The following is a 15,671-nucleotide window of genomic DNA, read 5'->3' as shown; positions in this document are numbered from 1 at the left end:
TGTGGTGAAAGGGCAGCATCAAGGATAAATGAAGGATGTATTGTAGGTTCATTCTTTTATATGATCTGTGTTTTCCCCTGGTATAAAATGACAGCATCACAGATGCAAGGAGGAAGTTATATAGTTCCATTCTTTTATATGATCTCTGTCTTCCTTTGGGATGAGATAGTTACATAGCGGATTCCATATATACAGTATATTAGGTATTCACTTATGGCACTTTAAGATATATATTGTTTGTTTATGAGTGCTGCGCCTTATAAATACATTTTTACACTTCAAATTTTTTTGGGGGTAGAACATCCACAGGCAGCTGCTGGGAATTGTGTATATAAAGGACCAGAGTTCAGGGGTCCACATTAACTTATGGTTTGGGTGTATTATACATTATGTTCTACTATGAGGTTTTACATGGTGCACACATGCTGTTGGTGACCAGGACAGGATATATACAATATGCTAGGCCTTGGTATAAATGTATCCTATGGCCTATCAGGTTGTTCATGGTGCACACAGGATGGTAGGAGACACTCTGAAGGGGGCAATCCATGTAAGGGGGCTGTCACGTACCTTGGTTGGAGGCAAAGCTGAGGAGAGGGCTTCTCTTGCGGCTCTGGTCTGAGCACCTCTGAAGGTGATGACAGTGGTACAAGGCTTAAAGAAGCACGGGTGTCGGTAGCTTGATAGCAGGTGACTGCCAGGAACAAGATGTTGTCGAGGTGAGCAAGGGTCATACACGGTGGACCTGAAACGTGGTCAGGTAGCAGGCTGAGGTCAGCACCAGGTAAGCAGGCAGAGCAAGGTTCAATAGCAGGCCGAGGTCATTACCAGGGAAGCTGGCAGAGAGTAGTCAGAGGCAAGCTGAGGTCGGTATCTGAAATCCACAGAGCAAGGTCAAGAACTAGCCAGGTCAGCAAAAGGAGATCAGCCAGCATAAACAGGAACACAGGTCACTGGGTAGCTGAAGAACATCCAGGGGTTAGCACACCCCAGAGTTTCCCTTAAATAGGTAGCTTGGCATCTCTGCGCATATATGTGCGCCCAGATGTGCGCTGGTGCACATAGCTGCACCTGCGTGTCAGTGCACGCTGGATATTAGCCCAAGCTTATCTGTGTGCTGGTACATGTGCACAAGCAGTTGCTGCATGCAAATGAGAATTAGCTGTAGCATTAGTATTAGCTGTTGGTCCTCTGACAGGGGCGCTCTGATGGGAATACCTGATGTAAATGTGGTCAACTGATCATATGTAAGGGAGCACTCAGTTGGGGACAATAGATGTAAGGAGGGACTCTGACGGGGACTCTGATGTCAGGAGGCACTCTGATGGGAACCCTGATATAAGAGGGTACTCTGATGGGGACTATGATATAAGGGGGCACTCAGATAGGAATCCTGATGTAAGGGGGCACTCAGATAGGAATCCTGATGTAAGGGGGACTCTGATGGGGACACCTGATGTAAGGGAGTACTTTGATGGGGTCACCTGATGTACGAGGGCACTCTGGTGGGGACTCTGATGTAAGGGGGCAAATTGATGGGAACCCGATATAAAGGGGGAGTATGATGAGGGCTGATGATATAAGGGGGCATAGTTTCTATTTAATTATCCTAATCTAATGATAGCCTAATACATGCTAGTATTTCCCAGGCTGTGACACAGTGTGACAGACTGTCAGTGATTCACACAGTGTTGACGTTTTGCCCCTGGACTGTCTTTTACTGCACCCCCAGATCAGATCTGGCTAGACCCGGCCCTGGTTGTACTGTATATGGAGTGCCCAGGCTATTAGTGAATTCTCCAGTATGGATATGGTATGGTACGTTTTGGCATAGATGTATCTAAAACCCAAGAAGGGGGGCTGAGTGAAGGTGCTGTCTCTCTGCCCCCTCTGGATGAAGATTTTTCCTGTGTGGACCTGCACTACAGCCACACTGGCTGCAATGGACTCTGTGATCCGTGGCCACATATCCCCACAATAGGGGGAGGGGCATGTTAATAAAGACAAGGGCGTTTTCTCCACCCCTGACCTGGTGGTTGTGGAAGTTCGGAAAGTGGGGTAGGAGTTCTCCCCCCCCCCCAAAAAAAATGGGAATAGTAAATAAACTTTTAAAAAATAACTCCAAAAATTACCTAGCTCCACAGCACCATGGTAGTTCTTTGAAAACTATAAGCTGACAGCCGCTAAGGCTGTCGGGACTTGCAGTTCGTTCATTCACGGAAGTCCGTGAATGAGTGACGCGGCCATGTGGGCGGAGCCCCGCACGGCCAGATAGTATGGGGAGAAGATTCCGTCAGAGGGGGGTGGTTGGTGGGCTGTGGCTACGGGAACATGTTACATGCTCCACGCTAAAAACAGGTGGAGCATGTAACATGTTACCAAAGGTGAACTTATCCTTTAGGGTCAAATGTAAGCACAATGAAGCAACAGAGAACCATGTGCATAAAGTAACAGCTATCACTCTTAGCAGGTAAGGGTCATAATACAGCACAATCTCAATCAGTTCTAGATGTCCTGCAATTCAGAATTTAAGTGGTAGCCCCAGTCCTGAGGTGTTTCTTCCCCAGTGAGCCAAAAAAACCTACCAAACAGAGGAGGTTAACTCACTCTGGGCTCTCAGGGGCTGATGACTAGGTTCACTTCTGAGGAAAGAAGAGCTCTTCAATTAAATAGATCAATGTCCCTTTAAACTGCAGTATCTGATCTTCTGAGCGCTCGATAGAGCCCTAGTTGGTGCACATAAGGATTCAAATCTTCCTTGAGGCAAAGGTAGACGTTCCTTAATAGGGGGCGAACACAAAGAAGTGGTATTTAATTTGGATGATACCCCTTTAACATCCACAAGGTGGGATGTAGAACTGGGCAGAGATTAAAGAATGGGCAATACATGCTTATGTAGGGATTAGTTTCTCTTTGGACCACAGTTGCAAACTACAGCAGTGAAGGAGCTCCTTGGTGAATGGGGCCAACTGTGATGGAAGTAATAATACAGCTTGTACTGCAGAAGGCAGACACTGCAGTTGGTGCTTGTGATTGGATATGCTGAAAGGGTAATACCTAGTAGGCTGGACAAACTGGGCCTTAACACATGTAAACAAATGAAACAGTGTCATTCAAACTCAGTAGAAGTTAGCTCAATTTAATAATGTCATTTGCAGCTTAAATGGCTTGAGAATGGAACTCTCTCAGCCGATCCGTAGTTGCGGTCTGGTAGCGGATAGTCTCTCTGTAGATGGGGGGCCCCTGTGTTCTTGTGGTTCCTCCTTCAGAGATCACTCCAGACAACTGCACTTGCAGGGCGGTTCGGCAGACTCATCAGCGGTCAGCAGTTCCTCCATTCTCTTCTACTCTTTGCGACCTGGCCTGGACCTTCAGCGTCCCACACAGCATTCTCCTCCTGTTCTCCAGCTCTCCCCATTCACTTCCTGTACTCAGGCTCCCGAGCTTCTGTATTTATCTGCCTCTGTCCATTAACTAGCTCTGCTGGGAAGTGCAGTTTGCTAGCTCGCTTGAGTCTGTGTAACTGGGCTGTAGGACACTGCCATCTTTTGTCCATTTCACATCCTGCAACCAGTATACACACACACACACCCCAAACGTATTGGGACACCTGCCTTTACATGCACGTGAACTTTAATGGCATCCCAGTCTAAATTCATAGCGTTTCAATAATGAGTTGGCCCACCATTTGTAGCTATAACAACTTTAGCTCTTCTGGGAAGGCTGTCCACAAGGTTTAGGAGTGTCTATGGGAATGTTTGACCATTATTCCAGAAGCGCATTTGAGAGGTCAGGCATTGATGTCGGATGACAAGGCCTGGCTCACAGTTTACGCTCTAATTCATCCCAGAGGTGTTCTATCAGGTTGAGGTCAGGACTCTGTGCAGGCCAGTCAAGTTCTTCCTCCCCAAACTCACTCATCCATGTCTTTATGGCCCTTGCTTTGTGCACTGGTGAGCAGTCATGTTGGAAAAGGAAGGGGCCATCCCCAAACTGTTCCCACAAAGTTGGGAGCATGAAATTGTCCAAAATGACTTGGTATGCTGATGCCTTAAGAGTTCCCTTCACTGGAACTAAGTCCAACCCCTGAAAAACAATTCCACACCATAATTTTCCCTCCACCAAACTTTACACTTGGCACAATGCAGTCAGGCAAGTAAAGTTTTCCTGGCAACCTCCATACCCAAACTACCAAGTGGCTCCTTTGGGGGTGGTGCTACACCAGATAGGTGAAGCAGATGAAGATCAAATGCAATGAGGTCATTAATGAGGATCTCCATGCTGGATGACTCTAGGTAGCTGAAGTGTCCAGACCAGCCTTTCTCATCCAGGGTGCGCAGGTTTTTTCAGGGGTGCCTTGGCAAAATGCTTAAAAACTGCCCATAAATTGTATACAAGCCAGCTGGTGGATCAAGCCTGCCTTTTAGTTACACAAAGCCATAGATTTTCATTATGCACTTCTACAACCTGCTAGTTGTCGGCATCCTAACAACCAATGACATCATTAGTTGATAAGGAGGATGTTGGGTGCCTGCACAGCATCTTTGTTTGCCTCTCCCCTGCCCCTCTTTATCAGCACTGGGGTCACATTAGCTGAGTGAGGGAGAGAAACTAAGGCTACGTTCACACTAGCCTTGTGTGCAGGCGGCAGAGAGGCGTTTGGTAAGCGTTTTTACCGCTTCCCGAACGCCTCTGCCAATTCTGCACATTACAGCACATGGTGCTGTTCTAACGGGAGCGTTTGCGTCGCGTCGCGGCAAAACGGACGCCTCTGGACGAGTCAGGAGGCTTTGAAGCCTTCTATTCTCGTCTATGGTGCCGCTCCGCAAACGCCCGGCCGGCGTTTGCGGTGCGGTTGCGACGCGGTTGCGGGGCGTTTGTGGAGAGGTAACACCACTCAAACTGCATTATAGGCGTTTGTGGGGCGTTATTAACGCTCGGCAAATGCCTAGCAACCGCCGCTAAACCGCGCATGCGGCGTTTGCGGAGCGTTTGCCGAGCGTTAATAACGCTCCGCAAACGCCGGACCAACGCTTGCCAAACGCTATAGGGGCGTTTGGCAAGCGTTGGCAAAACAGCCTAGTGTGAACGAGCCCTAAGGGAGGAACACTGGAATACTAGTCAGTACCAGTTTGCAAAGGAATATTTGCTTTGGAAGGATAAATCTCTTCTAATGTTGGGTGTCCTACGCGTGTGGATTTTTCTGCATTTTATGTAAAACTATTAGAATAGTTTTTTACATTTTAGAATGGGGTGCCTTGAGATTGTGCAGAATGTTAAAGGGTGCCTTGACTGAAAAAAAAGGTTGAGAAATACTGGTCCAGACTGAGGCAGCTGCTGTACAGTCACATAGTTGCTAACTGCCACGAATTGCATAGGACAGTCACAGATTCTAAAGCTATGTCCCTAAACATCTTTGTCCCGGGCTTCATCCCGGAAATTTAACCCAGTCCCGGCCACTCAGACAACAGCCAGTAGGTTTTGTCACAATGGATTGCCTGTGGGTGGCAGGAGCAACAACTCAGATCTGTGAGCTTTATTCACTTGCATTGCACTCTTTGTTAAGATGCCGGGCAGGGAGCAGAGTGACACAGAACAAGTTGGAGACCCATACCTCCTCCTACCTTCTTCCCCAGCAGCTCTGTCCAGGCCCTGTCATTGAGAACTCTTGCATCCCCGAAGTAGAGTGGCTTTGCAGTGTGAATGGGTGGGAAGGGGTGCAGCTAGACTCCCAGATGGTTGTGCCAGGACCCCATTCATTCTACTGCTGAAGTGTCAGCAATGGAGGAAAGCTGTGTGCTGGTGCTATGGATTTGTAGATGCTGTTGTAGAAGTGAGAAAAGTCTGCAATATCTCTTTTTTTCATGTAGCACAAGCAGTGACTGTGAGAAAACTGGATTTAAAACTACACTGTCCAATTTCTCACAGTCAGGACAGTGCTACATGGAAAAGAAGGAGTAAACAGGATACTATATCTACGGAGGAGAAGTGCTGTCACCCTAGCACAGGACTACACAACACAACTTGTTCTCATCTACATTAGATAGGGAGGAAGTGTTCTCTAGTCTTAAGAGAAAGCTGGGAACAATGTAAGTGATAAGAGTGCAACACAGACAGACAAGATTTCAATGGCATTTTTAACAGACCGAAATGGACCAGATAGGAGAGCTTTATTGTTAGGGTTTTCACATACATGTTAAAACTTTCACATACATGTTAAAATGTGCATTTTTTTTTGCTTGAATCCCAAATATCTTTTTAAAGCAAAGACCCTGGGGAATAAAATGATGGCTGTTAAATTTTTTTAAGTCAGACAATATTTGCATATATGCTTATTAAATGCAGCTTTTCAAGAAAAAATATGTTTAAATGAATTTTAGTGCACACAAACACAATATAATACCCAATTTTTTTGAAAAATACAAACAATGATGTTGCATCGAGTAAAGAGATATCAAACATGTCATGATTTAAAATTATGCATGTCTACATGGTACTACAGTTTCATTTGCATATGAGCACAGGGGGAAAAGGTGCATTTAATTTTTTTAAAAATGTTTTACTTATTAACCTGTTTCTGCGCAATCAATAGCAGAATGACGGCCAAGAGGGACTCTGGGTTGGCGTCATATGATGTCCTTCCCAGATTGCACCTCTGATGTGCCCACGGGGCCGTGCTGTGGCGAGATCTGTCACCGGGTTGTACCTCGGACACAGCCGATGACAGATCTGTGTATCAGCCCGTTGCCTGTACCATGTGACCTGCTGCAACCAATCACAGCAGGTCACATGACAATTGTAACCAATGGATGGCTTCTTTTCATGCCATTGATTGTATACAATTGTGTCTCTAACTGTAATTGGTTACAGTGATCACATGTGCATACTGGGCCAATCACAGCCCATCCATGCCATGTGATCTGAATGAATCTCTTTCATTCAGTTAAATGTTTGCTTATAGCAAAGAAATGATTTGCCTTTAAGCAATCATAATATGTAAAAATAAAAATACTGGTCACAATGTTACTATGGTAACAATAGACTACTCTGGTCACAGTGTATTATGAATAATATCTTAAAAAAAGAAAATGTTTTATACTGTCACCGTCAGTGTCCCTGACCACAGCCACACCAGTTATATGATGACACTGTACTGGTGACAGTAAGGGAAAAAAAATTGTGAAAACATTTTTTTCAATTTCTTAATTTTCAAAAAACTATGACAAAAAAAATTACAACTTCAAAAAACTCGCCATGCCTCTTACTAAATACCTTGGACTGTCTCCTTTGCAAAGGGCCTCAAGAAATTAGATTGGCCATCAGTACTTCAGGATTGATCAATTTTCAGATATATCCCAAAGTTTGTGGACTCTAAAACCTTCCTACAAACTACTTAAACTAACTAAAAATTAAACACTAATTTGGGTTATTTTCACCAAAGAAATATAGCAGAATACATCTTGGCCTAAATTTATGAAGGACAATTATTTATTTATTTTCAAAATGCTATAACAGAAACAAAGAAAAACATGGCATTTTTTTCAAAATTTTTGGTCTTTTTACGTTAATTTAGCAAAAAATAAAACCCCAGTGTTGATTAAATACCACCAAAAAAATCTCTAGTTGTGCGAACAAAATAATAAAAAACATTTAGTTTGGGTACAGCGTTGCATGACCGCGCAAGTGTGAGAGCGCTGAAAGCTGAAAATTGGCCTGGGGAGGAAGGGATAAAAGGGCTCGATATTGAAGTGGTTAAATGTAAATTTTTGTGACATTTTGTTAATTTTTTTTTTCATTTAACTATATTATTACCACAAGGGGTGAACAAGCCTCCTTTTGATAGTTTTGGGCAGTGACAGGTACTCTTTCCCCAGACAGCAGGGGACTATTAGACCCCTGATGTCACCCCTGTCCTCCAATGCATCTGATCAAGCACAGATTGTTTTTGATCAGCTGCTTCCCTGGCTGTAATGGTCAGGGAAAGACAGCTCTAAAACTGGAAGTGAAGAAATCCTCGTCGCTTCCAGCTCTGTCATCAGAAAGGAGACTGGGGAATGATGTTCCAGTGGACTGATAGCCCGGGAACAGCAGCAGCAGGGGGGCCCTTCCGAGCGCCGTAAAAGAAAAGCAGCCCACATCTCTTTTATAGGAAAGTTGACTGCCAGCTTTAAGCAATGGTACCAGAATCATGGCTGCTGCTGCAGCCATGATCCTGGTATAACTGCTTGCTGCTCAGGACATTTTTATATATACACTGGGCAGCAAGTGGTTAAATAGTCATTTTAAAATAAACTTCCTTATGACCAATTTCTAAGATATTGGAGGTAGGGACGCAGGCCTGATCCCTCAGGGTAGCACATCCTCTAAGCACTGCAAAGAGTTCCGTAAACTCTGCCAAGATTTCATAATTAATTCAGCGCTCACTTGGTAAATGATCATTGCCCCGTCAGGCTGAAAATGGATTATTAAAGGGCTATATAGTGACCCTGCCATGTGAGAAGTACAGGGGCTGCCTCCTTCTGAAAATGTTTTGTTACAAGACTGTGCCAATACATTCTGAGTTGCAGATCCAGAAAATGCATGCTATAAATGAGTGTTTGAGTTCCATATCTCTATACTTGTTCTGGGAAACGTAAAGTGTTACTAAACCCATAACAGTAAAATCAGTCTGTATATGTAGTAAAGCATGCTTGTTATACTCACTGTGGAACCTAAGGTGTGAATCCTCTGTATTGTGTAAAAACACTGTTTGATCCTGACTTCTCTGATCCTCCCCTACTTCCAGTGTCCCCCTCTTATCTTCTGAATAGACATATCGTGTGGAGTTGCTTTGGACAAACTCAGTTTGGTGTGTATTGCTAGGGAAATGTTGTTTTTTCTTTCTTGGGAGCGTGCATGTGATCAGCACAGGGCCAATCAGCACTGCTCAGACAGAGGTCAGGGGTTCTGCATCCTCCTAGAGCAAACTGAAAACTCCTTCTACAAGCTTTAATCAGTGTTCAACTAGACACTGATAGAAGTCACAAGACTGCTCTAATTGCTGATGAGGAAAGGTATTTAGCAGTTTATATTTACTAATATAATTGCATTTCCATGTTCTGTGTACTGTGGGAGACCAGATATAGTGAATGCAGGGCCCTGGGTTTAGTAACACTTTAACATGACAGCCAGGCAGTTAGCATTTTCAGAAGCAAGGATCACCAATGGCACCTCTGTTATCTCAGGGCAGGTTTCCTTTAAAGCTAGGTTCTTTGTCCTGTAATTGCTTTTTCTGACCACAATTTCCCTGAGTGGTTGAGATTAATATCTCCTGAGTAATCTGGGTCTCAATGCATCTCCTCTTCAAAATCAAACAAGGGATTCATCATTTATTGTTAAAACATCATCACCTTTATTAACACACACCTACTCATATTAAATTATATTAGTCATACAGTAAGTAAATCCTGAAGATCTGACATATAAAGTGAAAAAAGTGCATATTTCTTATGTTTTTCATAATATTATTGAAAACGTTTAAACATATAAAGAAGCCTAGTCATATAGGCTTAAAAAGCTCAAAACTGATAAGCCAGTTTGACTCCAACCAAAACTTTTTTCCTCCATTTCTGGATAGGATGGAACCTTTGTCAGGGTTTAAGTGCTCTATGTGTCCCCATTGTGAAGATTTGCCCCAAGGGACACTTGTCACCAAGACAGATGTAGGGTGCATTTCCAAGGAGGACCCATAGCTTTAAAGTATATCTAACCCCAAATTTTGTTTTCCCCAATCATTTTTTTTTCCAAGATTTTTTATTCTTCTATTTTTATCTGATGATCATGCCTGTGGTAAAGTGACAAACCAACTCAGTGTACTGTATTTGTAAAAAAGCAACTTTTTTGCCCTAGGAGAGGACTACAGAACATCTCCACAATCATCTCCACAAGCTCTAACGAGCAGGACCCTCTGTTTCCTCTTGTACCAAATTGTATTGTAACTGTAATGTCTACCTTCATCTTGTAAAGTGCTGAGCAAACAGTTGGTGCTATATAAATCCTGTATAATAATAAAATAATAATAACATAAGGGGAAGGTGTTCTGCAGCCCAGTATGGTGTTCTGTAGTCCAGAATGGGGGAACTGGGCAGGGCGGATAACAGAGCTTAAGGTTTCCAAGCAGCACAGCATTGCAGATTAAGGTTTCAATGCAGTCCACAAGTATATAGGAGCTCCCTGGCTTTCTGTCAGAACCAATAGAGGTTTTTTACTTATCATACGTACATATAAAACAAAATACTTTATATGGTATCATTAAAGGAAAATTCTACCTTTTTAAAAAAAACATGGATCACTCTTCAGAGACCAAACCAAGTGTGAATGAGCCCTTACTGTTTTCTTCACTCTTGTCTTCGTGACAGAAACTGAGAGAATATCTCCTGAACAGGGACACAGTAATAAAAACCCTCTCCCCACTTTATTCAGAAAAAAAGAAAAAGGCTTTGGCTGGAGTTGGCCTTCAAGTTCTGTGTGCAAATTAGTGGCAAGTTTTGTGCAGCAAGACCTTGTAGGTAGAAAACATCTAAATACCGGGCCTTAAATACTTATAAAGTCATTGAAAATAAGAAAGGGATAAAGACATCACAACTTTACAAGAGGGAAAGAGCTGCCTGTCTCAACTCTCAACATCTCACTGGTGAAGTCGGTGTTGTGCTTTATGATACAACAGAGTAGAGACATGCCACCCAATGCCAACAGCAGAGCCAGGAAGCCAGGGGTCACTTGGGAAATATCAAACAGGTCCCAAGTTAGGAAGACAAAAGTGAACATCCCAAGGCTTAGTACAGCCAGGCTAAGAGCATTTATAACCAGGGCAAATCTCCACAGGATCCTGTCATCGAAACACTGAGCAAAAGTCATTGTTAGGATTCCCTCGAAGACCAGAACCAGTGAAGAGTAGGTCAAGATGATGGCCACGACAATTCCATCTTGATTGATTCTTCCGCCAAAACTCAGATCCTTCAGCTGGGTAATACATTGACAGTCCCCAATAGTTTTGTTGTACAAACAGTAATTATAAAAGCCAATTTTCTGGCAACCACTGACAAAAATGTTACCACCTCCAATGATCAGGCCATAAATGAGAAGGGAACAGATCAGACTCTGCAGGAGGATAGTCAAGTAACCAAACCAACGGTGGCTGAAAACCATCTTATTTCCAAAGTAAGACTAATCTAGGGAAAAAAATAGAGGAATTATTATTCCATTGAAAAGGATGTTATATTTTTAAAGAGTTTGGGGAAAAAGTTTTTATTGATTCTGTGTACTAGCCTAACCTCTCCTTTATGTTGATATCTTTAAAAAGTTCATGTTACCAATCAAAAATCTGCAAATAAAAGCACAGAAAATCCTTTCAGCTCCTTCCATAATCTTTAATGTAGCTGCCTGGGATGGAGCAAGGGAAACTACTGAAAAGTGTCCTCTGAGTGACAACTTTGAGCCTGCTGACATCACATTCAAGATGGTGGTGCCCAGCATTTTGGATGTCTACACAAGGGAGGCTTTTCCAGGTAAATATTAGCAAATACATTAAATGCTCATATCATTTTATGGTACCTTGACCTCTAACGATGTGCAAATATATAGCCACATAAAGACCCTTTTTATTAAAGGAGTACAGCCAAAGCATTTTTGACTTTACTTCTCAATCTGTATCAGTTCAATCTGCACTCCTGTGACCCGTTTTAAGCCTGCTGTCGGCTGATGTCACAGAGGCGGTCCAGGCTCTGAAGAGACCCCGATCATATGATCAGGATTCATCTGGACCAGCACCTGGCTCAACCTCTCAGTGAGCCTCTCAGAGCCTGAGCCAGCTGCTCCTGCCCCCTCCACTCCAGTGAGCACCGAATGGGCAAAGCAGAGAGCCAGAGACTGACAGTCACGGCTCTCTGGTCAGAGCAGAGGGGAGAACTGAGCGATCAGCTCAGTTTTCAATCCCGAGCCGGTTGGGGGCAGATTTAGCATTGAATTGATGCTGCATCCCACCTAGGTGAGTATAATATTTTGTTTTTTTTTTTTGCATAGCCCATACTTATTTAAGAGGGGCATCTGTGAATTCTGAGGGCTAGTTCACATGAGATGCTTTCCAGTGCCTTAACCCCTTGGTGCTGGCACCTCCCGGCCCTTTAAGGGTTTCAGAAGCCAGGAGGCGGGGTTTTAGGGTGACCACCGTGATTCACTGTCACGGCAGTCACATGATCGGGAAAGGTCCTGATCGAAAGAGGAGATCGGGACCTTTCCGTGAGTACCGGACAAGTGTGCTGGGAGCACGCAGGGCGTGCGCTCTCAGCACATATGTTTTTCTTAATTTCACACAAATGTGCGGCCGCTCAGCGTCAAGGCCCAGACACTGGGAGGCCGCACATTTGCGTGCGGCCGGCGCAAAGAGGTTAAACTGCATGCAGAATGCATCCACAGTGTTTGCCTTGTATTCCAATGGCCCTACTTCAGGCCAGTGCGGTACATTCTAGTGTTTTCAACAAAAGTACGAAAGCATCACAGCACATATAAAAGCACCGGAATGCACATTGCCCTAAAGATTTTTCAAATGCCAAAATAAAAAGGAAAAACACACAGTAATGCATTGAAAATATGTCAGTGCTGGTTTACATACAGCGGGTAAATAAGTATTGAGCATGTCACCGTTTTTTCAGTAACTATATTTCTAAAGGTGCTATTGACATGGAATTTTCACCACACGTTGGTAACAACCCATGCAATCTATACATACAAAGAAACCAAAACAAATAAGTTTAGAAATTAAGTTATGTGTAATAAAATGGAATGACACAGGGAAAAAGTATTGAACACATGAAGAAAGGGAGGTACAAAAAAGCACAGAAAGCCAAGACACCAGCTGAAATCTATCAGTAATTAGAAAACGCCCCTTGTCAGTCAAATTAATATCAGCTGGTTTAGTCTGAACTGATAGCCTACAAAAATGTGTCTCATTACCAAGGTGTCACACAAGAAACATCTCATGACAGGTAAAAGCAAAGATCTCTCTCAAGACCTGCGCAACCTTATTGTTCCAAAACATACTGGTGGCATTGGTTACAGAAGGATTTTTAAACTTCTGAATGTTTCAGTGAGCACTGTTGGGGCCATAACCCGGAAGTTTAAAGGACATCATTTCACCAAAAAAACAGCCACAAGCAGGTGCTGCTTGCAAGATTTTTTGACAGAGGAGTGAAAAGAATTATCAGAGGAGTTGTCCAACAGCCAAGGACCACTTGTGGAGAGCTTCAGAAAGACTTAGAATTAGCAGGTATAATTGTTTCAAAGAAAACAATAAGTAATGCACTCAACCACCATGGCCTGTATGCATGCTCACCACCCAAGACTCCACTGCTGAAGAAAAAGCATGTTGAAGCTCTTTTAAAGTTTGCTGCACCACATTTAGACAAGCCTGTGAATACTGGGAGAATATAGTCTGGTCAGATGAGACCAAAATTTAACTCGGATTCCCTGATGAAGTCACATGACTTAAGGACGTAGCGCATAGGGAGGAGTCGGTGACATCATGCTGTACAAACAGGAAGTACACGATCGGCCATTTTGTTGGATGATTTTAACTACACAAACTATACAATTCCAAGTGCACCAAAAAAGCTGAGTGTATTATATATTTTTTTCAATAAATGGTGAGTTTTAAGCGGAGAGCACTATATTTCCTTCTTTGTTCCAAGTTTATTGAAAACATTCCACCAAGAATTGCTGAGGATGGAGAAGGATTGAGAAGCCCCAGTGACCTGGAGGAAACCATCACTCTCGTGATATAGGTGACCCCACTACAAGGGGCAGGCGCATGAGACCTTGTTGTGAGGTCTATCAAAAAGGTGAGAGCATATTACTGTCAGTGGATGGGTATCTACACGTGTGTGACCACATAAACGAAGATTTTAGAAATGAAGAGCACAACATGTAGTACATATCTAATTGCTTTTACGGTTTTGGACATTATGAATATATATGGACACCTAGAATTTACCATTATTTTATGTGTTGTATTTATGGGCGTGGATTGTTTTATACATATGATGATGAGTTAAACGTATATATTTTATGCATGATTTTATTTTTTGATATATACGCATATGATACACGCATGTCCACTGAACATAATTTATTATAAGATCTAATTTTATGTTTTGCAGTTATGGGTGTGGATTGTTTTAGATATATGGTGATGAGTTAAATGCATATATTTTACGCATGATTCTATGTTTTGGCATACACGCATATGATACAAGCATATCCACTGAACATACCTTCCTTTAAGATTCAGTTCAGTTATTGTTCTAGATATATTGTGATGACATAAATGCATACGTTTTATGCATGTTCTATGGTTGGACATAAACACATAGGATATACGCATGTCCACCCAATTCACTTTATTATATGATTTTATGTGATATTCCACAGCACATGAGCATTTACCACTTGGAAGATTTGGCACTGCGCAGCACTGAATCATTTGTTTTTTTTGTGGGAACACAAAAAGTGTGAGCAGCAGTACTAACATTAGTTATATACAGCTTTTAGATATTTTTTTTTCTTTTATTAGTTTGCACTGTTTTAGGTGATTGTGCTGAGGTTTTTTCACTATTGTACAATACACACCATGTTTTGGAGGTCAGATGGCACTGCAAATCACCCCAAAAACACCATCCCAACAGTGAAGTTTGGAGGTGGGAACATGGTGTGGGGCTGTTTTTCAGCATACGGTACTGGCAAACTTCAAATCGTTGAAGGAAGGTTGAAAGGAAAAATGCAACAAGACATTCTTGATAAATATCTGCTGCCATCTACCAGGATGATGAAGATGAAACGAGGGTGGACATTTCAGCAAGACAAAAATTCCAAACACAAAGCCAAGGAAACTCTCAGCTGGTTTCAAAGAAAAAAAATTAAAGCTGCTAGAATGGCCCAGCCAATCACCTGACTTGAATCCAATAGAAAATCTATGGAAAGAACTAAAGATCAGAGTTCATAGATGAGGCCCATGGAACATTCAAGATTTAAAGTCTGTTTGTGTGGAAGAATGGGCCAAAATCACACATGAGCACTGCATGTGACTACTTTCTCCATACAGGAGGTGTCTTGAAGCTGTCATTACCAACAAAGAATTTTATATGGAGTATTAAATAAATTTCAGTTAGTGTGTTCAATACTTTTTCCCTGTGTCATTCCATTTTTTACACATAACTTACTTTCTGGACTTTTTTGTTCTGGTTTCTTTGTATGTATGGGTCGTTACCGACATGTGGTAAAAATTTCATGTCAATAGCAGCTTTAGAAATCTATTTACTTAGAAAAATGGTGACATGTTCAATACTGTATATGCGAATTGGATGTGGTTTGAACCGCATCCAAATCGTATGACATGTGAAATACCAATGCTTCCTATGGTGCCTGTTCACATATGTTCGGCAGTGTGAATTCAGTGCACATTGAAAGAGTCCTGTCCAGTCCGGTTCAGGTGCGGATTACAGGCTATTGACTTTGGAAACCGTTTCTAAATAGCACATGTTGTCAGTTGTGAACATGATAATGTCCTGACCTGATCCTGATCTAAAACTGTCCTGGACCTGAACCGTTGAACAACTACTGCTTCAATTAGCTGTGAAACC

At 42.6% G+C, this 15,671-nt stretch overlaps 1 protein-coding gene across 16 annotated transcripts in view; it reads right to left on the bottom strand.

Moving 5' to 3' along the window:
• Positions 1 to 15,671, bottom strand: part of TMEM140 (transmembrane protein 140) — a 115,630-nt gene that overhangs the window by 71,868 nt on the left and 28,091 nt on the right. For 8 of the 16 annotated variants that reach the window (XM_089680656.1, XM_089680652.1, XM_089680654.1 and 5 more), the window contains one exon: positions 6,152 to 11,210. The exons of 3 other annotated variants lie outside the window; for them this stretch is intronic. In XM_089680656.1, coding sequence (XP_089536782.1) covers positions 10,618 to 11,187 — 570 coding nt within the window. In that variant the 5' untranslated portion in view covers positions 11,188 to 11,210 and the 3' untranslated portion in view covers positions 6,152 to 10,617. 5 more of the 16 variants (XR_016313204.1, XR_016313202.1, XR_016313201.1 and 2 more) reach the window with 2 other exon arrangements.

The sequence above is a fragment of the Staurois parvus genome, unplaced genomic scaffold, assembly GCF_062004578.1.
Source record: "Staurois parvus isolate SC_StPar_1 unplaced genomic scaffold, SC_StPar_1.0 ptg000249l, whole genome shotgun sequence".
Taxonomy (NCBI): domain Eukaryota; kingdom Metazoa; phylum Chordata; class Amphibia; order Anura; family Ranidae; genus Staurois; species Staurois parvus.
Note: the sequence above shows the minus strand (reverse complement) of the source record. Positions and strands in the feature narration are given on the sequence as shown.